The 25462-nt window shown below is 49.5% G+C and overlaps 2 protein-coding genes across 2 annotated transcripts in view; both read right to left on the reverse strand.

Annotated features, from left to right (window-relative positions):
- The window catches only part of AQP8 (aquaporin 8), a 6896-nt gene extending 5727 nt beyond the window's left edge, over window positions 1-1169 (reverse strand). Inside the window, exon 1 of the mRNA XM_057371252.1 lies at window positions 893-1169. Coding sequence (XP_057227235.1) covers window positions 893-1146 — 254 coding nt within the window. The 5' untranslated portion in view covers window positions 1147-1169. The remainder of the gene's footprint in view (window positions 1-892) is intronic.
- Window positions 1170-7164: 5995 nt separating this feature from the next.
- On the reverse strand, window positions 7165-25110 carry LCMT1 (leucine carboxyl methyltransferase 1). Its single transcript, XM_057371214.1, has 11 exons — window positions 24986-25110; window positions 24157-24248; window positions 23532-23653; window positions 21401-21477; window positions 20547-20608; window positions 13571-13673; window positions 12261-12381; window positions 11393-11494; window positions 10589-10680; window positions 9289-9386; window positions 7165-8002 (listed from the first exon to the last, which is right to left on the reverse strand). Exons 1-11 carry the CDS (start codon window positions 25057-25059, stop codon window positions 7980-7982), a joined length of 966 nt encoding a protein of 321 aa, XP_057227197.1. The 5' UTR covers window positions 25060-25110; the 3' UTR covers window positions 7165-7979.
- Between the last annotated feature and the right edge of the window lie 352 nt (window positions 25111-25462).

Consider the following 25462-nt stretch of genomic DNA (forward strand, 5'->3'; position numbering starts at 1 on the left):
CCCTCTGCAGCCCCTCACCACAAAGCTCCCCTATCCTGCTCCCCCACTTTCACCATGCCAGGGTTTGGGGTGCAGTGKGGTTTGTCCGGGCTCTGCCAGCACAGGCACCAAAGCTCAGGAGTCCTCACTGCACAGCCTCACCCTGAGGGGTTGCCTCCTAATCAGGCACTGATCAATGATCAGTCAGGTTTCTCTGGACTCTCAGGATTTGCCCATGATCCTCACCAAGCCACTCGGGACAGTCCAGAGCAATCCCATCCTCGGGCTGTGAACAGCCAACACAAGGGAAGGGAATGAAACTCCCAAAGGACTGTTGTATCTTCTTCCTTCAGGATAAATCTATATCGCAGCACCAAACATCATTTTCTATGAGCAGATTCATCTAAATGTAGCTTTTGAGTAATCAAAACCACTTTTTTTTTTTTTTTTCAGCTGGAAATACCTAGAGGGGCACAGTTGGGTCAAGATGTTTTGCTCAGACATCCTTGACAAAGGAATCACCTCAGCTTCCAAGAGAATCATAAAACCACAGAATGGTTTGGGTTGGAAGGGCTCTTAAATATCTCCTCATTCCAATTCCCAGAAGAGAATGTTCCCATTTCAGCTTTCATCATTTCKATTAAAAGGGGCTAAAAATTGAAACATTCTGATCCAAAGCCAGGYGAACACCCCCAAGCCCACGGTGTTACGGGTGCCACCAACAATGCCACCATCAATGCCACCACCCCCCCAACCAGCCACGCTGCCAGCCAGGGGCTCCATGGCAAGGCTGGGGTGCTGCAGGCACCAGGATTAGGGCAGGGAGAGCCTGAAGGCAGCGAGTGGGAGCCACGGGCACCTCCCCTGCCCAGGCACAAGAGCTGCAGCCCCAGGGGTTGCTGCTGTCCCTTACCTGATGTCCCCCAGGACGGCGRCGGTGACCCCCAGGGCCAGCCCGTGGGCCAGGGCGGGCTGCAGCCGGCCAGTGCCCCCCGAGTCCTCCACCACGGACAGGCAGCCCGTGAAGATGAAGAGGGCAGTGCCCAGCAGCTCGGCCACGCAGGGCTGCACGTGGCGCTCGTACCAGTGCGGCTGCGAGGGCTTGGGCTTCACCTCGATGTCCATCACGTCCTGCACCGGGTGGAGACCACACCCAGCACCGGCCATGGGTGGCTGGAGCACGGCTGGAGCACGGCAGGGTCCRGGGAGCCACCCCACGGGCACCACAGGGGGATGCTGGAGGGCAGAGCCGGGATGGGCAGGAGCCAGGGCTCTCGGTGCACAAGGACCCCAGGAGGCTGCCAGGCTCCCCTGGACTGTTTGAAGAGGCAGCTTTGGATGGGAGGCTCTAAATACAGATTGGATTTGCACTGCTAAGAAAAAAAAAAGGGGCCATAAAAGCTGTTGGGCCAGCCCCCAGGGATATCAAAGCTCGTTATCACGAGCCTTGTTCAAGGCTTGGGGTTTTTCCTTGGATTTCTGTTGCTGTTCATGGTGTAGTTTTCAGGSGTTTTGCCATGATTCAGGATGTGGTTCCTGCCGTGCCAACAACCAGAGTGGGCACCTGTGCTCAGCCAGGGGACCCTGTGCCTGTTGGAGCTGCCAGGGGCAGCACCTGCCAGCAGGAATCTGGCATGRGGCAGGGGTCTGGCAGCACCCTGGGAAACAGCTGATACCCCTATCCCAGGCTGGGTCAGGTGGGAAGGCACCTCTAAGAACAGGGACACCCTCCACTATCCCAGGGTGCTCCAAGCCCCKTCCAGCCTGGCCTTGGGCAGCCTGTGCCAGGGCCTCCCCACCCTGTGAGTGAAACCCATCAGCCAAAGTTCCCCTAAACCTCAGTCCTCATCCTGCCCTGAGCTCCCAGAGCTGGGGGTTCATGTCCCTCTTGCACTGCTYTCAAATAAAGATGAGGGCCAAGGGATCCACCAGCCACTCCAAAAGCTGGCGTTGATCAAACATTGATTAAACCCTCCCTAAATCCTCCTSATCCCAGCAGGGATCACTGCCTGGAATGGCAGATTTACCAGGGCAGAGTGAATAAGGGGAGACCCCCARGTACCAACATCTCACAGCTCCCAGCACAACCAGTGGAGGGTTCCATTGGGAGGGATTTTAACTCACGCTGGACGAATCCACATTTAAGCGATCTTTGGAGTGTTTATGAGTGTTATAACATATGTTATATGTAACACATCCCCAGTGATGGGCACGGCCGCCGGTGCCCGGGTGATCCCAGTGCAGCTCCTGGAGCAGCAGGAATGTGCCCACAGTCCAGGCAGRGATCAGCCCAGCCCTCCAGGGATGGGCCCTGCAGCCTTGAGCAACCTCCTGSCCTCGTGTTTGTGGTGGGTGATTAAGGAGTGGGGTGCACGGGGACTTTTCTCTCTCGCAAGCAGGGTAAAGAACGCCACGGCGGTTTATGGTGTTGTCACAAGGCACTGGGGATGGGAAGGAAATTTCCACTTGCCTGTCCCTGTGGCCACACCACAGACAAGGGTCAGGCATGAGAATCCCAGTCCAGGCACCTCTAAATGAGCCTCCATCAACCCATTTCTCCTCGCAAGAGCTTGTTTCCTACAGCCAAGAGGTCTTGGCATCAGCTTGTAGCAAACTCTGGGTTGTGGAGAGCGGGAGCTGGGTTTGCCTGGTCTTTGGGGCCCCCACAAACTCCCTGCATGGACCTGTGGAACAGGGAAATACCTGATTCAATCCCATCAGCTCTTCCTGGAGCCAGCTTCCGACAGGTCCACGGAATCCATCTGTCACCACAGCTCCCAGCATGACCAGCCGAGCGCTCTTTTGGGAAGAATTTTAACTTGGGCAGAAGGAATCCAGATTTCATTTATTTTTGGGGTACTTATTATGAGAGATTAATGTAACACATATCCAGATTTCAGCTGGTCCTTCCTCCCAGCAGCTCCCACGGCGCCGCACAGGCGCTGACAGGAGCTGAGCTGTCCCAGATCCCAGATCCCCAGCGGCACCAGCAGCATGGGCACATCCCAAGAGCACCAGGACACCCCCTTGGCCAGGGAAAAGGGAGCCAAGTGGCCGAGCCAGGCGCTGCTGGCACATGGCTGGCACAGGAGTGCTGCCAAGGGCGGTGCCATCGTGTCCACGCTCTGTCTCCCAACATTGGTGGCTTCAGAGCACAGCAAGGTCACAGCCCAAACTCAAGGATTAACCCCATGTCCTTGGCTTTTAAACATTTACCACCCTGGAGGGAGTGGGGATGTTTGCCTGAGCCTTGCAGAGGAAATGCTCCACATTCAGGCAACAAAGGAATTAATTATTACTGAGCRAAGGCCTGAGATAGGACACAACAAAGCACAGTCTGGAGGGAAGGGTTTCCCCTTGGTGGGAGCTTCAGCCTCACCTCAGCTCCTGCCTGGTGTTCAGAGAAGCCATGGACACCCCAAGACAAGAGCCCTGCTCTGAGCAGCCTCTGCCCCTCAYGGAGGAGATGAAATCCTTGGCACCAAGGTTTGCTCAGTAAGATACACGGAAACTGTGCCCGTGGGAAAAGGCGTGGGGATGAGAACAGATAAATCTGTTCATATCAGCAGACACTTATTTTTGTCCTTGTTTGGGCTTGCACCGATTTGTTAAATAAGTGACAATAGCAACTGTGTCAATTAGAACAGGAAGTGGTGGCACCAAACAAGCCACAGATTCCAAAACTCCTTTTTTTAGGAATCACCAAGAACATTTCCTGCATCCATCTACCCGGGCAGGAAAGACAGAATATCCCTATTTTACCCACCCTGTGTTTCATTCTGTTTCTCCTCATTTCATTGTGCAGATCTGCCACCTTTCATTTTCTTCTCCATACAAACCAAAGCACCCAAATGAGGGTTGGTATAGAAGARCAGATTTGAGGGTTGGGTGATCTTTAAGGTCCCTTCCAWCCMAAACCATTCTGGATTYTAAACCCAAACCACCAAACTCMAAAAAACACTTSAGCAGATGCTAAAGAACATCATCAAGTACTGTTAACACTCAGYCACAGAACTCCAGACTGGTTTGGGTTGGAAGTGGCCTTAAAGCCATCTGTGCCAGGGCCTCACCACCCTCACAGGGAAGAATCTCTTCCTAAAATCTAACCTAAACCTCTCTCTGTCAGTCTGAAACCATTCCCYTTTGTCCTGTCACTCCATGCTCTTGTAATGCTTCAAGTGCCCTCTGTGAATCAACACTGGTACATTTTAAACACCAGAATTCTGACTGGATACCTGCAAAAAAAAGTTATCACAAAATATTCTGGTGCTGCACAACGTGATGCYGCAAGGAAAGACCCTGGCAAATCCAGCACCGGGATCAGCTCTTCTGAAGAGCCATAAAGAAGCAAAGCAGCTCCTCTGACACTGCCTTATCTTCCCACATTTATCTYGGAGACTGAGAGCCCCAGGATTACACAACTGGGGCTGAAAGAGAACTTGCAGAATGGCTCGGAGCTCGTAGCTGTGSCACAGGTGGGGCGACCTCTGCCCCTTCACAGAGCCCACGTTGTGTAAGAGTTTCCCTCCCGAYCGCTGCCCCGCTGCCTCGGTGAGGATGGAAATTTCCAGGGATCCCTAACGCGGACTGAGAGGTGTCTGCTGGAAAAGAGGGATGGATTTGGTCAGTTCTGCATGCACAGATGGGTGTTTGAGGGGGGAAAGAACCGTTTGAAGCCATTTAGACCTTAATTCGGGTATTTCACATTCTTAATTCTGATATTTAGCATGAAAACCCACTGAGCTTCCACAGAAGGGATGGATGCTCCTGGTCCTACCCACCCCTGCACATCTTCCCTGCAATGACCTGGCCCCTGGTGCCCATGACTGTCCTGCCATCCTCAATATCCACATTTTCCTGTGCCCCAGCAGCCCAGAGACCTGAAAAATTGTGTAAACTCGAAATGGGGAGCTGGCAACTCTGCAGAGGGGCTGAAATACTGTGCACTGTGCCAACCTCTGCTTTTGATTCASTTCCTAAGGCTGGGCAAGCCCTCTCAGGAACTAAATAATTCAATTTCCTGGAAGGGAACTTCTTTTATCCATATTTTAAGAGTGAGCAGGCAATGGTCAGGGATGGGTGATGTGGCTGGAACACAAATGAAGGGAAGAACCATCACCCTCAGCAAGGATCAGCAGGCAGCAGTGAGCACGGACAGCCAGCAGGATTTTCTGGCCTACAGTGGAACAGTGACAGGCAGAACACAGGCAGGGATCACTGAAACTGCCTCGCTTTGCCATGGAAACAGGACCTGAGCAGAGCATCCCATCCCTGGGGGAGCAGAGAGGGCTGAGAGCAYCCCAGGACAGCCCCAGACACATCCCTGGCCATGGCACTGAACACGGCCCCACTGCCACACACACACAGCTTTTACACCCTGCAGGGATGGGCACTCCAGCCCTGCCCTGGGCAGCTGTGCCAGGCATGGACAGTCCTTTCCTGGAAGAAATTTTCCCCAATATCCCAACGAATCAACACAGCAAGGTACAACAGCACAGGCTGTTAGGAGACATTGAGGAGAACTCAAATCTCCTGCTGTTACTACATCCACAGGTGTAGAAGTGGCATTCAGTAGGAAAGAGGAAACTTTCCTAATTAAGTACTTTTTAGCTTAAATGAGGGGTTTTTTTCCCTCCTTCAAACAAACCATGCAGAGGAGGCCACGGGGATGCGCTGAGGGCTGGAGCCCCTCTGCTCTGGAGCCAGGCTGGGAGAGCTGAGGGTGCTCACCTGGAGAAGAGAAAGCTCCAGAGARACCTCAGAGCCCCTGGCAGGACCTAAAGAGAGGGAGAGCAACTTTTTACGCAGGCAGACAGTGACAGGACAACAGGGAACRGTTTTAAACTGAAAGAGGAGAGATTCAGGTAAGATGTCAGGCAGGAATTCTTCCCTGGGAGGGAGAGCCAGAGACCCAGGGGCAGATCCAGAAGCCCTGGCCAACACTAGGGTCACACATCGAAACAGTAGGCAGAAGTCACCTGTTCTGCCTGGAAAACCCTCCAGAGGCAGCAGCTTCCCAGGAAGGCAGCTCCAGCAGCAGCCTCCACATCCAAACCCTCCCTGGAGAGGGGTGCAAGATTCATTTCTCTATTTCAGTCAGCACAACCCTGAGCTCTGGGCTGCCCACCCCCATTCTCCCAGGGATCCTGGTTCCTTTGATCCTGCTGTAACCCTGGAGCACAAGGTGACCCAATTTCCTCACCACTGCTGCCAACAGCGAGGACAGACCCTGGGAGAGGTTTTGCAGGAGTGATTTCCCTTCTCCCAGCTGGAGAKGGAAAGCCAAGTTCATGCAGGGGAAGGGTGGCCAGGCCACGGTGGTGCCTTTCATCCCACGGCAGCAGCTCTGCTCCTGAGCCGCGTTCTCCAGTGCTCCCCTCGCATGAGCAAATTACACAGGCACCCAAAATAGAACTGATGAGCACCAGTTTCTGCCTCATGCTAGCAGAGACATTATTCCCAAACACAAAGGGATTAAATGATGACAAAAAAGACACAAAAGACTGATGGAGCCCAGGACATCTCCACGATGAGCAGCGCTCAAACCCACTGAGATGAAGAATGCACCAGCTCAGGGGGTGTTTCCCAGGTGGGACCAGCTCCAGGGGAACGGATTTGGATCTTCCAGAGCAGATACCACTCTAGCTTGGCTCCCACTCAGACAGATGCTACAAGAGGCTCAGGGAATATGGTCCCAAAGAGGGTCTGATCAAAGTTAAATTGATAGTAGAGATGGACTTCTATGCAACTCTCAACTCCTCTTTTCATTCCCAAGGAACGAGCAGGACAGTGTTGGTGCCACAGGGCATCAGTGAGTGCTCAGGAGGAATCCTGCAGGGCAGAGGGGCTGGAGGGCTGGTGGTTGGCTGGTGGGGGTTGGATTCACTTTTCAGTCCCTGAAGGAAAGGTCATTTCASAGGATCAGGGCATGGTTTGGGTGGGAAGGGACCTCAGAGCCCACCCAGGGYCACCCCTGCCATGGCAGGGTCACCTCCCACTGTCCCAGGCTGCTCCAATCCCTTCCAGCCTGGCCTTGGACATTCCACAGCTGTTCTGGGCCGACCAGAAACTGCTTTAAAAAAAGCACTCCTAGTGAGGCCTTTGGTGAGAGGAAAAATGTCACTAAACCAGGCAGAAATCGGCCATTTCTAGCAAGTAAGACAGGAGACAAACTATAAATACTAAACATTTATTATTTTTCTCATAGGAAGGTTGCAAGATTCAATTTCAAACAATAGGACAAGGGCTTTCATTGCTGTTTGGGATTTCATTTYGCTTCTTTTGAGGGGAAAGAAAGAAGGAGAAACTGGTGTAAAGATACTACCAGAAGCAGTGCAAATTGAGATTAATTTCTTTCTTCACCATCCCAGTGCTGAAACCACAAGCTAAGCCCTTCCCAGTTAAATCAAGTCTGATTTTCCAGTTTCTTGTACATCACTGAACTCGGTCAGGGCTCTCCTCCTTCACCCTTCCCCTCCAAGAACACCTAGCACAGTGACAGCCTTGCACAACAGTGAAGCCTGGAGAAGCCAACACAGTGACACTTCATCAAAAAGAGACCTGAACAGAACGAAAATGCACAAAATTGCCCTCCCTGCTCAGCCATGCACAGGGCAGGCACTCTCTGCTGCAGCTCCCAGCGTTGCTTTCCCAGCTTCCTGTCACAAACACGTGTTACACATCCACAAAAACACACAAGAGGGAAATCAAAGAATCCAAGAACACTTTCAGTTTTAAACTAAGGAAGGCAAGCTTTAAACAGGAGTTACTGACACCTTGTGAAAGTCCACCGTTAAGATAGCTGGGAATGGGAGGCCAGTCGTGCTCACAGAAAATATTCCTTCCAGCCACCCGAAGGCACCAGGCCCATTCCCAGCAGCAGCACCAGGAGCTGTCCCACACACAGCCCGGGGTTGGCACGTGCAAATCCCATCCTTTCCATATCCTGGCCCCAGCCAAGRCAGAATCGGGGGCTCCCAGGGCTCCCCTCCCTGCAGCCCTCAGAAGTCGATGTTTGCCAGACCTGAGTGAAGAGAAAGAGGGATTTGGGGGGAGAAAAGAGGGTTTATTCTTACCCCACTTGTCCTTCTGCACCCCTGAACCTCAGTGCCCTAAACTGCCCCAAGCCTTTCTCTAATCACAGCAAAGAAAGACGCTGAAATCCCCAAAATAGAGGCTGCTATGAAGAGGTGAACTTTGGGGCCTTGGCTCCTCCAAAAATCAGTCACCACTTTTCATCCTGAAGAAATCCAATGGAAAACATGGATTTTTGAGCTCAGGACTATGGAGGATTCAGGAGAGCACCCCGACAAGGCAGCAGCTCTGTCACAGCAGCAGCAACAGGGTGTTAAGATCTCCTTTTACCAGTTTTTATTTGAAGATATCCTTTTAACAGCTCTGTCAGAGGCTTTGCTGCTCTGCCAGGCTGCAGAGACCACATCTATTCCCATTTGCTAAGGAACAGTCAATAAAATCTGTTCTGATACTCTGTCAGAAGCAAGCAAAGGGCAGAGAGGATGAAGGGAAGGAAATTATATAATTGGCAGGCAGAGGTTTTCTGGAAAGACTGAAGTCCCTGAAATTGCAGCCAGAACTAAAGACAAACTGTGACTGCAACAGAGTTGTGTTTCTAATCTGGACAAATACAGGCTGTGGCCATCCATCCTTCACCCAAACCACAACTCCCCTCATTTTTCCATTTCTTGAGCAGCAGCAACATCCAAATGCTACAGAAAGCCTAATTCAAGTCTCTCTCTTTCACAGAAATTCCAGATCAGGAGAGACACAATTTTAAGAACAAAAGGAAYATGTAAAGGAGTTAATTGCAGAGGGAATTTTTTCCCCAGGGAGAAAGCGATGTGGAAAACTTCAGTGTCAGATGGCTGCAAATGGGGACAGTGCAAAGAAGCCTGGGATAAGTAATACAAATTTATTTTTGTGTTGTCAGGACACTGTGCCTTCATATACCGTGTGCCCATATGGCACTTCCCATGCATGGGATTTGTAAACCTTTCAATTAGCACTGATAGGATAAAGCAGGCAGTTATTTAAAGTAACCCATACGGCATCTTCTGGTGGAAAAATTCCAACCCCCCTGTACTGGACAAGCTTCCCACTTGGATGCCCATAAACCCTCCAAAGGCTGTGGAGAAATAATCCCCACCTGGAGGGGCTCCCACCACAGGGATGGAGCAGCAGGGCCAGGCCTGGAAATGGGGGCTCTGTGCTACACCTGGTGTAACACCCCAGCCCCAGCCTTTCCCCAGGAGATCTCCATGGGAAGGATCACCCCAGTGCTGGAGAACTTACCCAGATTGCTGCTGTCCTTCGAAGCCCAGCAGATGCAGTAGTGCTGCATCAGTTGTTCAAACAGTTCCTTTTCATCCAGGAATTCCAGGGCTTCTATTCTGTAGGAACAAAATAAAAGTCAGGATTTCAGCTGGCCTCTCAGTAGAATTTTTACTGAACTGTTCACTCCATGAGAGTGAAAACCATGGCCAGAAAGGTAGTTACCCTTCCAGGGAATAATTCGGGTATTTGTCCATGATGCCACCACTGCTGCCACCCTTGTCAATGCATGAAACAAGTGACCCACAGGATGCTTTCAGCTCCTCATCTCTGGAATTCCATATTCCAGGACTAATCTGTGTAACTTCTCACAAATACTATGGCTGCTATTGAGGATCTAAAGAGGCTGAGGGGCAAAAGCTCCTAAATGCACTCCCAGCTGTGAAGTGCTGGAGAGGAACACTCTTGTAAGGCTTCTCTAAAGGAAAAGCCTCATTTGCCTCACTAACACTGGAGGACAGAGTTTACATAACCTATTTCCTGCCATGTGGAACAAGTGCAAGGAGCTGAACAGATCTAAGGTAGCCAAAAATGTTGCAAAGAAAGCACGAGCTCTGTGTCTCCACCAGTGCCATATGGTCCCACCACACATCCCTGTTCCTATTTAAACCACCTCTGATTTCCACTCTCACCTGTTCAGTTCCAGGCTTTGAGAAACCCCCATATGGGAATATTTTGACCAAGGTAACTTGCTCAGCTAATTCCATCTCTGAATGACTCATAGCAATTCACATTTCACATTATATCCCTAAGAAGTTACCCCTTAATGTTTAGCATTAATGTAGAAAAATTAACAAAATTCAGGCAGATTAGGGACTGTCAAACAGCCTGTAGTTCCCCCTCTGTGCTCTGAGTTCTGCAAACCCAGCAGTCTCCCCCTCATGAAGATGATTTCAACGTATCATGATTTMACCCCAGCCAAAATCTTCCCAAGGAACATCTTGGGGACTGCAAAAAGTCAACACAGCATTTCTGTGGCATCTCTTATCTGCAAATTTCTGTCATGAGATGCCTTCTGTCACACCCAAATAAGACATCAGCACTGCCAGTCTGCTCCTGGCAGCATTAATCCTCTGGATCATCATGCCAGGCATTATCCTGCAGGCTCTGCAGAGCTTCAGACTCAGAAATGTTGGGTGTTCCCAGGCAGTACCTGCCTGCAGCCTCCTCTCTGGTACACCAGGAGATCCCATGCTACAAASGGATGGGAAGGACCTAGGAAATGGCATCTGAGGGTGACTTTTAGGTCCAAAAGTGGTACCTTTTGACATCAGCCTGTGGCAGGAAGTTGTACACCTTCATCATGTCGATGGCACGGGCGTTTTCCCAGCCATTCAACAGCAGTCGTTCYCTCTGCAAAACAAAGGGGCAGCACGGCTTTCACAGGATTCCAGGGAGAGCACCAGGGGCAGCTTCTCTCYCTAAGGATCTCACAGGGCACTGCTTCACCTGGCCTTTGAAGAGCTCCTGAACTCTCTCCTAAGTGTGTGCTGGTGATGTGTGCAGAGAGGGCAGGGCAGGGCAGGGGTCTGCTCAGGAGGTTTGGTACAACCCTGACATTCAGGTGTCAAAGAGAAGCCCTGGGGTGACCTCATTGTGACCTGAAGGAGCCAACAAGAACCATGGACAGAGACTGTTTACAAGGAGTGGAGGGACAGGACACAGGGAATGGCTTCCCACTGCCAGAGGGCAGGGATGGATGGGATACTGGGAAGGAATTCCTCCCTGTGAGGATGGGAAGGCCCTGGCACAGGGTGCCCAGAGAAGCTGTGGCTGCCCCTGGATCCTGGGAATGTCCAAGGCCAGGTTAGATGGGGCTTGGAGCAGCCTGGGACAGTGGAAGGTGTCCCTGCCATTGCAGGGGTGGCACTGGATGGGCTCTAGGATCTCTTCCCACCCAAACCATCCCCTGATTCCATGTTAACATGGCCAGCAGAGGGGTCAGTAACTGTCCCCACTGCCCTCGTCACTGCTCAGCACCACAGGGCACACCCAGKGGCAGAGCTCCACCCCAGCCAGGTAAGAAGRTTYCATGTCACCCCCAGCCCAGCTCCCTGCCCCTCACCTGGGACTCCAGGGAGCTGCAGAGCTCCACCCCAGCCAGGGTGCACTGCCGCCGCTGCAGGTTCTCGATCATGATCTGCCCGAAGCGGTCCCTCATGTTCACCTCAGGTAGAGAAGGAGACAAAAGTGTTCCCCCTTCCCACCACAGCAGAACCGCGGGGAAAAGCAGGAACCTGCTCAAACCCTTGGATTGCCTATGTCACAAAATGGACAGGGCAACAGTGAGTGGCACATCCTCRCACYGRGCCTCAGTCCCCACTGCCACCTTTCCTCAGCTCCCTCAGGGGCACAGCCTCGTGCCAGGGCAGGGGGACAGTGCCACTGCCCTCACAGACACTGGGACTRGCAGAACTGCCTCTGSTTTCAGCTGCCAGCAGCTTGGTTCAGCTGCCCAGCAGTGATTTACAGCTTGGAAGATCCYGTTACTAATTCCTGGAGCCACCTAGTTCCCCCGAGGCACTGTTTTACTTCCACAGGGAGAAGCAGAGTTCATGCTGATGTGATTTTTGCTCCACTTTGCCAAAGAACAGAGAGGTAATTATGTAATGTTATACACCCAGAGCCAGCACTCAGCATCATTTCTTTTTCCTCTGTTTTAGCTAAATCAATATTCTATGGTTTTCTCCACATATGGATTAAGTCTCAATTATTTTGCTTCAACATAGTKCAGAAATTGTCTTTCAGAATAGCTGCATTTTCTCTACAATGAGCTATCCAAGCCACAAGTTAAAACACATTACTACAGAAATTCAGCACAAACTGTGTTTCTACAAAAGGACATGGCCCACTCTTGTTTCCCAATTACTCCCACCTACGAGAGCAATTTTTCTGCCAACAATGCAGGTCTAAAAATGCCCTTTTGGTTTTACCTGCTCATAATTGATAACCATGGCCACGGGGAAGGTGCTTGCTGCCCACTTGAGCAGGTTTGCAGACTGCTGGGGGGTCATGTAAACCAGCACACACTCGGCCACCAGCAGCGTTGGCAAACTGCAAAACAAAACCAAAGGAGAACACAATTTGCAGCAAAAGAACAAGAAAAAGCTACTAAGAATTGTGAGCAAGCAAGTAATTTAATGTCCCCAGAATTTCCTGAAAGAGTTCCATTTTTTATGAACTAGACACTGAAGACTGAATGAACTGTCTGTATCAYGTTGACTAAAACTGGGCTTTCTGGCAGCTGTGAATTAATGAACCACAGGAGACTCCCTTGAACCAGAGATTTTAGGAAACAATCTCCCCAAAGTCAGCCCTGAACACAGAGCAATGTGCAATCTCTAAGTCCTCTCTGCCAGCATGAATTGAGGTGTATGTTAAAATTCTCTTTGCAGGACCATTGTGCCCTGTAAACTCAGTTCACGCTCTCGTACAGACCAGTGAAATCAGGAATTCATTACAAATGGAAAAAAAAATGTTTTCTTTTCAAAAAGTTCTAAGAAGAATTTTAATTAGACAAATTTGTTCAGTATCTGTAAAATAATCTTCACATATTATTATCTAACAAAATGTAATCTATAGTTTGCACGTTGCCTCTTCCCCCTCCATCCACAAAACAACAAAAATAGACATTCACACAAGTGATTTTCTTCACAATTATTGAGTTTGCTTTTAATTGCTGGAATGAAAGGGGAAAAAAAAGTCACTAGAAGCAGAAGAAATTCCACAAGGAGCAGCAATGTAGGCAAGCAAGGCAACATTTCAGAGGATGGAAGTGTAAAGAATTAAATGGCAATTTGATGCATTCTGCTTCCCCATATGCTCTCTCCCACCCAGCCAGATCGTTGCTATTTATATTGCTTAGATTTGAAAGGTTTGTCCATCATCCACTCAAAAACTCAACTCCTGCCCCCTCCAAAGCCTCATGTTGTACAATAAAACCCCAGAGGAGCTTCAGGATTCAGATCCCAAGGACTCACTGCAGTCCCTCCACCACAGGGTTTAGGGAACAACAGGGGGGTGAGTGGCCACAGAAAATAATTACAAAGATAAAACTCTGAAATCACAGAATTCTAGAATGGTTTAAGTGGGAAGGCACCTTAAGGCCCATCCAATTCCATTCCCTCCCATTAGCAGGGACACCTTCCACTATCCCAGGTTGTCCCATCAGACCCGGCCTTGGATGAGGGCTTCCACAAACCCTCATTAAAAAAAAAAATCAATTAAAACCCTGTGATCTTACTGTATATCCAAGTTATGYTTCTTTAGCTTTTCCTCCAGATCTGATGAGAAACGGAGGTCTGCTCCTACTATGGAATATCGACTGGAGTCCAGGCTGTGGGAATCTGCAAGGCAAAAAATTGGAGAGACTAATGTTACAAATGAAAGGGACACTGGAATTATGAATTAAAAAAAAAGAAAACTACACAGGAACACATGAATTGGGAGCCAAAGTTTGGTCTGTTATACCAAACTACGAGCAGCAGACTCTTCTTTTTAGAAGATTTATTTCCTTCCTACTTGTGTTTTACAGTGATCCATCACCATCAGACCCTGCACCAAGCCTCCTCTCCCCCTCTGCAGCCACGCTGAAGCAGAGAGGTGATCCCAGCTGTTACTATGGTTACCAGGAATGCAGAGAAAAGAAAAATGTGAAGATTAAAGGCAGCATTTTTGTTTTGTTTGGAGAGTCTTCTTAGATGGCCCAATGTATGTACACAGAACTAATAAAACAATTACATCAATTTCTGAAAAACTAAGCTATGAGTGACAATATTTTAAGTATTAACAACCGATGTAGCTATAGAAATTATCCATATATACCTTTATGTAAGAAATATGGGGAGCAGAAAGAGACTTGAGGCCAAAAGAAGTTATCATTTAGCCTTTTGGTAGGATTTAGTGGTGGTATTTAAGGAAAGAGTCAAATTAGAGACAGCATTCTGAGCAACAGATATTCCCCTGGGATACAACAGGCAGCAAATTCCTGTGGATGCTTCCCAGCATACAGAAGGGACATATCCCAGAGTCCAAGGAATCCTTGCCATCCTGGCACAGCTGTGAGGAAGCACCAGAGCCTCCTGCTGTCAATAATTCTGACACCCAGCAGCAATAAATGCATCCAGAGGAACCCAGTGCCCACAGGTGGCACTTCCCAAGTGCACCATCAAACCCACCTCGAGCCCAAGTCCTGCAGGAATGCATGGGATGGCTCAGGAACACCTCAGCATTCCTGGAGCAGAGGCACCAGGACAGAAGAGCCCAGCATTTCCCTCTTGTACCACAGGAGTGAGACAGATCAAACAGTAAAACAAACCAGTGACAAAATCCCCAGTTTGAAGTGGCTTTGGAATGGGTGGTCAGCGGGTGACTGCAGGAGCAGCTCTGGCACAGTTCCATGTGGGATGTGCTGCAGGAGGAATTTCTGGCACAGCTCCTCAGGGTCACACGGGAGCAGATGGCACAGAACCCCAGAGGGTGGAAAATATTTACAAGCTCATCAAGTCCAAGCTGTGCCCAATGCCCACCTTGTCCCCAGCCCAGAGCACTCAGTGCCACATCCAGGTCTTCCTTGGACACCTCCAGGGATGGGCACTCCAAATCTCCCTGGGCAGCCCCTGCCAGGGCCTGACCACCCTTTCCATGGAGAAATGCCTCCTGCTGTCCAATCTGACCCTCCCCTGGCACAGCTTGGGTAGGGCTGGGTGAGGAGGGAAGAGAAGCCAAGTGGCTGAAGAGGAAGGAWGAAGGGGTTTCCATTTCAGGAGAGGGGAACAGAAAGACTGGGGCCAAGTGTGGGTTTTCCCGGTTACTACATCAAGCAGAGATCAAACATTCCATAGGATGCACCTCTGTTTAGTTTTCTAATGACCGTCCCCCTGAAAGTGGCACTAGCAAGTGACAATAGCTGCCATTCCAGCAATACTTGGGAGCAGATCCAGGAATCAGAACAGTTCATAAAGAGAGTTACAAGGGAAAAAAAAAAAGAGAGAAAAAAGTTGTGCGGCAAATGATTCAACATTTTGAGTCAAGGCTTTTTCCATGTGCATGTTCTGTAATAGCTTTACTACTTCCCACACCCTTCTATTTAAGTGATTACATCAAGGCCATGATAATGGCATCAAAAAAAGCCACCCAAAAACCCCACCACACACAGGGAAGTATTTAAATAAAGGATTGGTTTCTGTCCATGGATACGGCAGAGCGAGCGTCAGCCACCACAATTAGTAGGGAATTAATGCCAGCTCCCTGTCCAGCCTCAGAGGYTTGGACACACGTGTACATTAATAAAGAACAGAAATAAAAGCCAGAAATAAACCAACAAAACTTTTTAAGTGATCCAGGAGAGAAGCAGCACAAACACTCCAAGGTGGAAGCAAATGTGCCTTGCTGACATCACACTGACTCGAGCATTTTTATCATGAAATCCTGAATTAGTTTGGGTGGGAAGGGACCTTACARCSCATCCAGTGCCACCCCTGCCATGGGCAGGGACACCTTCCACTACCCCAGGGTGCTTCARTCTGGCCTTGGGCACTCCCAGGGATCCAGGGACTGGCACTGTTCCCAGCCTGGAGGCCAGAAATCCATCCACAAACATCCCCCAAAACTGTTGTACTGCTGGTACATGGTCTGGCACCAATCCCTACTTTATTGCAGAGTTAGGGACTGKGCTGTGCAGGGCCAKGGCTGGRCTAGACRRTCCTTGTGGGCTCCTTCCCATATTCTGTGAAGTATGAAAGGGACAAATCTGCTGCCCTCTGACTAAGAAGCCTTGCTGCAAATGTATTTTACAATTCTTGCCCATCCATAGGGCAGCTGGAAAAGAAAAAGCAAGTTCCAGTTTGGCAGCACAGTCACAYGGTCCCCATTGATTTCTCCTGAGGAACAACAGTTTGTTTTAACTGAATTGATCCTGTGTGTTAACACCCTTCTGTTCATTCTTACTGCAATGCTGCATCTCAGGCCAGCTGCCCTAAAGCTGGCACTGCCAATGACATTTGGTGGCTTAAACCACCAAAAACCCCATATTCCAAGCAGTCATTCCTAGCCAGGCACCAACACCTCGTGCTGTTTCTCAGTGAGGTTGTTTGGTCAGATGTTCTCCTCTAGAGCTGCCCTGGGGCTGTGTGTGATGTTCACACTCAGCCATGTACAAAGATTCTCTGTACGTGGCTGAAATGAAGGTTTGAGAAACAACAAACTCAGATTTAATTTGAGAAATACAAGGGAGGGGAGACAAAAGGGGAGAAAGACAAGCCYCACCACCTCACCCACCCCACCCAGGCTGTCCAGGCCCAGGCACAGGGTTCAGCTCTGCAGGGATAATCAAAGAGAATGCTTTGCTCTGGGCACACACTTGAATGTTTATTTTCCATGACTTCTGGCACAGAGGTAACAACACAAGYGGTTCAAACTTCACAGTCATAGAACAAGACAAGGTTGTAGTAACTGAGTAGTAGCAGGAGCTGCTTACAGTTGCCTTTTGACCTCACCACATTGATTTTTTCTTCACAGAAGTGTCAGGAGAAGTAACAGCTGTGTTGGAGGGTGGCCTCAGGCCCTCCCTGCTGCCCTAACCCGGCTGCTGGGGCAGCACTGTAGCCTCCAGGCACATGAAGCTCTTCCTCTGCCACAAGAATTCAGCTTTCTTCTCTTACTCYCTTCTCACATTAGTGCAACAATTTCCTGGAGGTTTTCCAAGAGACAGCATGCAGGATACTATTGACTCAAACCGATTTCATTAGGATTTTCATGCTAAGGTATCTTTGGCAGCCTTACAAAGCAGCAGCCCCTGCAGCCTGTTCTGCAGGCTAAGCGCTGCTCTCCCCCAGCTTGGGCTTCACTACAAACGCCCAGCAGGGCCCTGCCAAGCACTCATCTCATCCTGGAWGCACAAAGTCAGCCCCAACACAAGGCCTGCCAGTCCCCCTGACAGCTACACTGGGTCACAAGACAGTCTGGGGATAGAGGGAAGATGAAACAACCAAGAGCCCAAGTTGGCACAGGCAGGGCAGAAGGTGTGAGAGGCACGCAAGGGGAGCAGCTCATGAGGTGCAATTTGCACTTGCCAAGGTAACAAAGGTGCTGCACTGACCTCCCAGCACGAGCAACACCCATCAGATTGTGCYACTGAACTCTGAAAACAATCTGCTGCGATATTGCCACAGGGAGGTCACTSCTTTCCCTGCTGATCCAACATTCCTCAGGAAAGCAGGAGCTGTTAGTGRCAGGGATCATCCTGCTGCATGCCAGGGCACCAGCTCTGTACTGGACCTGCACACCAGGCTGCCCCTGCTTTGGCCAAAGGAAGCCCAGCAGATGCCAAAAGCCAGTGAAGKTGTCTATCAACAGCAGCTTCGTGCCATGAGAAAATTCAGAGTGAGCAGAAAAGCAGTAAGAAAACCGAAGTCATGCCAATCCGCATTATAACAACTCAAAACCAAAACTCCAAACAATCTGAACAAACTATTCCTGGTATAGAAGAGACAACGGTATGGATCTGGTGTGGAGGAACAGGGATGGATGRGATTCCAAAATACTGGTATACACTCCCAAAAAAACGAGTAACGTTTCCCTACCTGGCAGTGCTGCCCCACTGTGCCCCCTACACCCCTGTGACAGGTGCTATTCCCACAATATTCCACAGCCTAACAGCTGTGCCAGGACAGACCAAAGGTCTCCCTAGGAAGATACCCAGCCTTCCAGAGACCTCCAGCAGCTACAAAGGGAAAAGTCAAAGAGAGTAAACACCTACCAACATGGGCACCAAAGTTGTTTTCTAGCTTTTTCACAAAAATGCTCAAATTGCTTTGTATTTCTGGGCCATTACTGAGCTCATGCTTTCATCCATCTATTTATTCAAATACCCAGATCCTGCAGGAAGGCAGCAATAATCATTTACATGTGAGGCACAAACTGTTTTTCCCCCTATGTGCATCACTTTCTATTAATCCACATTGAAATCATCATCAAGTCACTAATTTTCACAAGATACTTCTACAGTTCTTTACCACTCTTCAGAGTTTGGATTTGCCAACAAGCTGCCACTTACTAATCACTCTATTTTCCCAATTTTTTCTTAGTGTTGAACAACAACATATCCTTAAGCACAGATCTCCATCTCCTCCATTATGAAAATTAACAACATATGCTCGCCCTCCATCCCAGCTCCTCATCCATATGAGAACCATTCCTTCCCCACAACCACTGTGCCATTTCTTTGGCACACTCTGGCAAGGGACACAGTCAAAACACATTTTTGAAATGCAAGCACTATGCTGATGTCCTTTTCCAACAGATATGTTGACTCAGAGAACTCCATTAGATTTGGGAAGCACAACKTGCCCTTCCAAAAGCCATGGTGGCTTTCTCAACACATTCCTGTGTTCCACTAAGTCWGTCTGTCAGAGTTCCCACTGATCTGTTCAGTAGATACATCAGTCCTACWGGCTTGGGGTTCCCTGGATTTCCCATGGAGCCCATCTGAGTCACAGCCACAACCTTCCAGTGCTGAGATAGTTTTAAATGAGARGCTACAGACCACCAGTAGCTGAATAAATTCATTGTCAAGTTCCTTYAGATCTGTAAGAACTCTCTGCTCATCTGTTTGATTTACTGACTTATTCTAGCACCTCTTCTGGTGGCCCCTGCACACAAGGCAGTTCCATTAACTGATCCTTAAGCCAGAGCTCACAGGGATCTCATTGGAACTGACCTGTGGCTGGGAGTCAGTTCAAACTTCAGTTCCACAACATTTCCACCATCTCCACACATTCTGGACATGCTGCTGCAAACCAAACATCTCTGTGCAGCAGAGCCTACACCAGCCTGGGAACAGCAAAGCTGTTACTCTGAGGTTTTAACACCCAGCACCAAGAAGGAACCAGAGAAGCAGCTTCAGAGAAACCAGTGTCCCCAGTACACTCCAATGTTATGGGAGGTGGCTATTAAAAGCTTTAGATTACAACARTGCAAGCTGATAAGTCTGCAGGTGTTTTGCTGTTCCAGACAAACCTACAGCTGTTCAGGAGCACAAATCCCACACAGCCCTTGGGATGGACCCAGTGGGTGCCTCTGGAACAGCCCTTGTGCACATTCCCTGGGTAAGACATGCCCCAGGAGGGCCTGCCTGGAACCCAGGGGTCCCCAGGAGCCCTTCTGAGCTGGGGCACTGAGCTTTCATCTTGGGAGGCCTGAAGGTACAAGGGAGAGTTCTGCCTTTCAAAGGACTGCTGCAGGATTGGGAAGTGAAGAGCCTCTGCTGAGCAGCAATAACATCTGCAGAATGTGCCCAGAGCCTGGGCTAGAACTGTGCTTATTTAAGGGGCCAGAGGTGACCACAGCAGGGAGCACCCAGCACTGCAGGCTCTGCCTCGGGGTCACCCCTGCTCACACAAATTCCTTGCTCTGGTGGATGCAGGTGATTACTGCCCCTCCTMAATTGTGCAAAGCAACCACTACAGCTAAGCATCTGCACTGAGAACATGAACTCAGTGGAACCCAGGGAATTTTCCACAAGTAAAAGGGTTCTTGGGTGCAATTCTTGACACAAACATACAATTATAGAATGATYTGGGCTGGGAGGGACCCTAGAGATCATCCAGTCCCACACCCTGCCATGGGCAGGGACACCTTCCACTATCCCAGGGTGCTCCAAGCCCCATCCAACCTGGCCTTGGACCCTTCCAGGSWTGGGGAGTCCACAACCTTCTGTTCCATAATAAGGTTAGAAACCAGTACAACCACATGACACCACCTGAAATTCTTATCTTTTAAATAATAAAACGTAATAAACAGCACTGGCTCCTGAGCCTGGGCTGTGCAGGCTGTGTTTCTGCTGTGAAAACTCTGCTAAATGTATAGGCTTGTGCTCTTAATGAGACAGAAAGCAGATAAACACTYAACAGATATTTTAATCCAGTATCCATGCCTTTTTCCTTTCCTGTGACAGAAAATGAGCTACATATGAGAGAAAAAGAAAAAACCCAACAACTTTCTGCCAGAATAAAACCACTTAAAGAGAAGACGTTTCTAACATGACACGGAACAAATGGGCAGGAGTCTGTAAGAGAAGAAAAAAGCCTCTTTTCCCTCCCAATTCTCTGTCCAAACAGCATTTCAAACATTAAAAGCCTGCCCACATAGCAGAACAAAATGATCAGAAAAGTTTTTAAAGTGCTGCAGTACATCACTGACTGAGTTTGAAGATGACTCACCTATTAGAAGAGAGTCCCCTGAATGGGATTCCATAATTGGTTTTGACAGGGGAGGTTTTGATCTGTGGGAAGAAGGAAGAAGCATCTCAGAGCAGTTAAGCCTGTTTAACAGTGTGCTTACAGCTTTTTTCTTCACATATATATATATATGTGAGAGTGTGTGTGTGTGACTGTGTGTGTGTCAAAAGCAGCCAAGGGAATATCTCTGCCCTCTGCTGGAAAGGAAAACCTTTGCAAGTCTGTGGAAGTTGGGAGCTGAGTTTTATACCCAACTACTCTTAAGTTTTGAGGGAATGTTTCAAGAGAAATCCAGACACCCTGTAACATGTCCTCAGTAAGGCTTAATGGATTCATTCAAACAGGATATCCCCATACAGCAGCATCTGTCCTGCCTCCAACTGAACAGGCACATCTGGGAATTCAGGGGTGTCTTCAACAGTAGAAAATTAATCACCTTGAATTGTCAGGAGACTTTCCTTGCCACAGAGCAGGCTCTGCTYGGCTCCCTGAAGCTTTCACAGATCATCTACTGGAACACTGGCTGCAGAGCCTGCCTGAAAAATGAACCTGAATTCTACAGAGAACCTGGAAGGGTTTGGGAAGGAACCTTAAAGCTCATCCAGTGCCACCCCTGCCACAGGCAGGGACACCTTCCATCGTCTCAGGCTGCTCCAAGCCCCATCCAACCTGACCTTGGACCCTTCCAGGGATCCAGGAGCAGCCACAGCTCCTCTGGGCACCCTGTGCCAGGGCCTCCCCACCCTCATATCCCAGAACATGAAGAGTTTCTCAGCAGGGAGATGAAATAATGACACATTCAGTCTCCCACAGCTGAACAGAGGCCTCAGACTTACTTGATATTATGTATTTTTCTTGCAACGATCATTGGAAAATCCACTTCAAAATATTTTTTAGGGAGAAGATTTTCATCCTGGGAATGGGAGGAAGACACTAGACTTAGGGACACTCAAGTTTCACATGCACAGGACAAGACAGACCTCAAATCCTAAACAGCTCTGGTTTAGCTTACACTGACATTTGTAACAGCARTATAACAATGTCCCACAGGTTAAAACCCCCTAAAATCCAACAAAAACCCATTCAGAGACATTAGAATGTTTTCTAAGAACTAAAGATATAATTTTACATTTTATGCAACCACAGAATCCCAGAATACCTGGGCTTGGAAAGGACCTCTGGAGATCATCAGGTCCAATCTTTGTGCCCAGGTAGGGATCACCCAGAGCAGGTGACACAGGAATGTGTTCCAGGAGGGTTTGGGATGTCCCCAGAGGGACAAGGACTCCAACCCCAACCCCAGATCACTGACACAGACACTCCAACCATGCGCTCTGGGGATCTGGAAGAGCACAGCAATATAAATTACTACAGCATTCCCCATGATTTTCAGCACAGCCTTACATGGAAAGAACCAGGAATGTTTTTGCACAGGTTTACCCAGACAGTGACAACATTCCAGCTTTCCTCCAGCTCACACCCAGAGCACAAGCACACCAGTCTCCCTGGACTACAAAAGAGGGGAAAAGCTCTTCATTCCACGTTGGCACAATTTCCCAGCCTGATGGAAAAGCTGTGCCAAGTCTCTCTCTGTGCAGCAATCCCTTTGTGATKGATGTTGCTGCTCGTTCTGGCTGTCAACCCATGGATTTCTGAGATGAAACCAGCACTCAGAGCATTSAACACTCCAGTAACTGGCTCCCAGATTCTGTACATTCATTATACCACACCTGCTCTCCACAATGACAAAGAATTGGAATTAAAATGTCCACTTCAGCTTTTAAAATCACTGTCACCAAAACAAYGTATTGACAGAGCTTTTATAGGAATGCAGGTAAGAAAAAAGCTTCACATGTCAGGGAAAAACAAAAATCAGTATTTTCTCCTCTCCACTGATGGAATACAATGAACTGTGATCAAGCAAAATGGATCAAGCAAAATCCTCAGGCTTCCCTCCAGTAACTAAATTTACAAATGTAGATGCTAATAAGAGGACAATTCACTCAGAGGTGTGTTCAGTGGGAAAGACACCATCATACAACATCTGAATAATTGAATTTCTATGAATTTCACACACATACAAACATACCTATATATGGGACAGGCTGCCCAGAGAGGCTGTGGCTGCCCCTGGATCCCTGGSAGTGTCCAAGGCCAGGCTGRACAGGGCTTGGAGCACTGTGGGATAGTGGAAAGTGTCCCTGCCCATGATAGGGGGTRGGACTGGMTGATTTTCCAGGTTCCTGCCAATCCAAACCAGTCTGTGATTCCATGATTTGCATAAATAAACTCACAACTGGAATCCCCGGSGATGYGGGAAAACAGRTCAGGGAGTGATCCTGCCCCTGCAGCCAGCCCTGGTGAGGACAGCTGCAGTGTCCAGTCCTAATCTACAAAAAAAAAAGAGAAGGAGCTGCTGGAAAGGGTCCAGCAGTGGCCACAAAGATGATTTGGGGTCTGGAGCATCTCTGTGATGAGGAGAGACTGGGGAAACTGAGCCTGGTCAGTCTGGAGAAGGGAAGGCTGGGAGAGGAACCCATCAATCCATAAAAACATCTCAAAGGGCTGTCAGAGGATGGTGCCAGACTCTCTTTAGTTTATGGCCAGAAACTAAAATGAGTTCCACCTCGACATGAGGAAGAACTTCTTTCCATGACGGTGGCAGGGCCCTGGAACAGCTGCCCAGGGAGGGTGTGGAGTATCCCTCTCTGGGACATCCCAAACCCACCTGGACGTGTTCCTGTGTCACCTGCTCCAGGTGACCCTGCCTGGGCAGGGGGTGGACAGGATGATCTCCAAAGGTTCCTCTCAAGCCCAGCTATTCTGGGATTCTGTGGGAGCTCCTGCTGTGCTGCCTCCCTGCACAGCTGCCCTGTGTGACAGAGCCTGAACAAGCATAGAGCAGCACCTCTCAGGTCCCCAGAGCCCTGTGTCCTCAGCCAGGCCTGTCCCTGCAGCTCCCGTTACCTTTAATCTCCAGAACAGCGTGTCCATGCCAGCCCCGAGATTAACAATCTGACTGTTGCATTCTGTCCTCTTCAGAAAMGCTTTGATCAGGTAACTGACTCCGTGCACACGAGCATAATACCCTGCAACACACACAAATGCTGCATTAGTAACTATTTTCACATAATACTTGATGGTTAACACTCATGGAAATCTTTGACAGTCCATAGGAAAAATAGTGCCATCTTTTTAAGATACCTACGGGCTTTTGTTTTTCTTTTTTAATTACAAACAAAATCCCACACACTGATAAAACACAACTCTGTGAGTAAACAGGTTTACTCAGTTTCACCTGCAGCAGAGTATAATAGTTCTACATTTGCAGAGACCAGAGCTGACATACCCAACTGTCCTGGGTCAAACCAACATTTCTGATTGCTTTGAGGAGATGAGACACACAGAGACAGCCCATTCAGAACACAAAAAGCAAYGGAAGAGTGTTTTGTTTTACAGAATCATATTTAAAAGACAGGATAATCATTCCTGTGAAGAAACCTTATCTCATTCTTCCACATGTTCCCTCCCCTCCCTAACACAGAGGTTTTGTCAWGACCAGCTAAGTGTCCCCATTCCCATTGCAACTTGCCTCTGTTGATTTCAGGTGCTTTCCTTTCTTTGGCTTGTCTCACAAAATACTGGATGTAAGGGTCCGTCCAGTAGCCAACACTCACAGCAAACCTGTCCAGCAGCAGGGAGAAGAGAGAATTAGGAAATAAGRCCACCAAAATTTACCCTAAAACATACAGACTGGAATGGTTCCTCTGGCATGGGTGTGCACTTGCAAAAATCTTTTAAAAATCTGTTTCATGTGTCAAACTACACACATCAAGAGATTATACAAAGTTTAGTCAGATATTTTRGCTGTTGCCATATTAAAAAAGCATCTTTTAAATGGTCTCTTCACTAGTGGACGAAATTTTGGAAGCAAAGACCAAAATCTCAAGTATTTCCCCTATGGAATCCAGCAGCTGAATTGTGTCTCTAGCTGCTCAAATACACAAATGTGGATTTACTTCTACACAGTGTTACATCACAAGGCGTTTGCACTTATTCCAGAGCTTCTACACATCAGTTTAGCACAGTGGTACTCAGTTCTAAGAGAACTCACGAGTTTTACAACTGATTCCAAGAGGAAAACTCTCCAACCAAGCTCCACCACGCAACAATCTGCTACTACAAAAGGACAGACCAACCACCCAGCAATAACAGAAGCTCGGGGCACACACACAGAGACCCCAGCACTGACAGGGGACGGGGCCGCTCCCGCTCTGCCCCAGCTCCGCTTCCCGGGAGCTGCCCGAGCTTCGCCCCTCCCCAACTCCCCAGCCCCGCCGCGGGGCCGTGGCCGGTGCGAAGGGACACCGGCGGTCGCCACCCGGCCCAGCCCAACCCGGCCGCTGCCCCGGCCCCGGTACCGTTTGCAGACGGACGCGTCCTCGCAGGTTCCCCGCACCGCCTCGTCCGCCTCGTCGGGGCCGGCGGCCGCCATGGAGCGTGAGGGGCCCGGCCGCTGCCACCGCCCCTGCGGCCCGCCCCCCGCCGCTCCTCATTGGRCAGCCTCYGCCGGAACTGGGCAGCGATTGGTCCGTGCGCCCATCGATCCSCGCAGCGCCCAATGAGAACACGTGAGCTGCAGCACCACCCCCAGGAAGCGGCGGCGAGAGCGCAAGGCAAGCCGGGAGATGTAGTCAGCGAGCCGCTCGGCGGTAACCGCGCGGGATGCGGGGTTGGGGCTGTCCGARAACGGGCGATACCGGCAGCGATCTSTGCCTGACTGCCTCTCATAGTGCAGCAGCACCCGGTACCACCGAGAGAACGGCGGAGGAAAAGCCGTGGCGTWGAGCACGGGCAACATCCGGGCTGCGGGCGGGACATCCGGGGCTCGGGGGCTG

The sequence above is a fragment of the Malurus melanocephalus genome, unplaced genomic scaffold, assembly GCF_030028575.1.
Source record: "Malurus melanocephalus ecotype Western Australia unplaced genomic scaffold, MMel_1.1 scaffold_143, whole genome shotgun sequence".
Classification (NCBI taxonomy): domain Eukaryota; kingdom Metazoa; phylum Chordata; class Aves; order Passeriformes; family Maluridae; genus Malurus; species Malurus melanocephalus.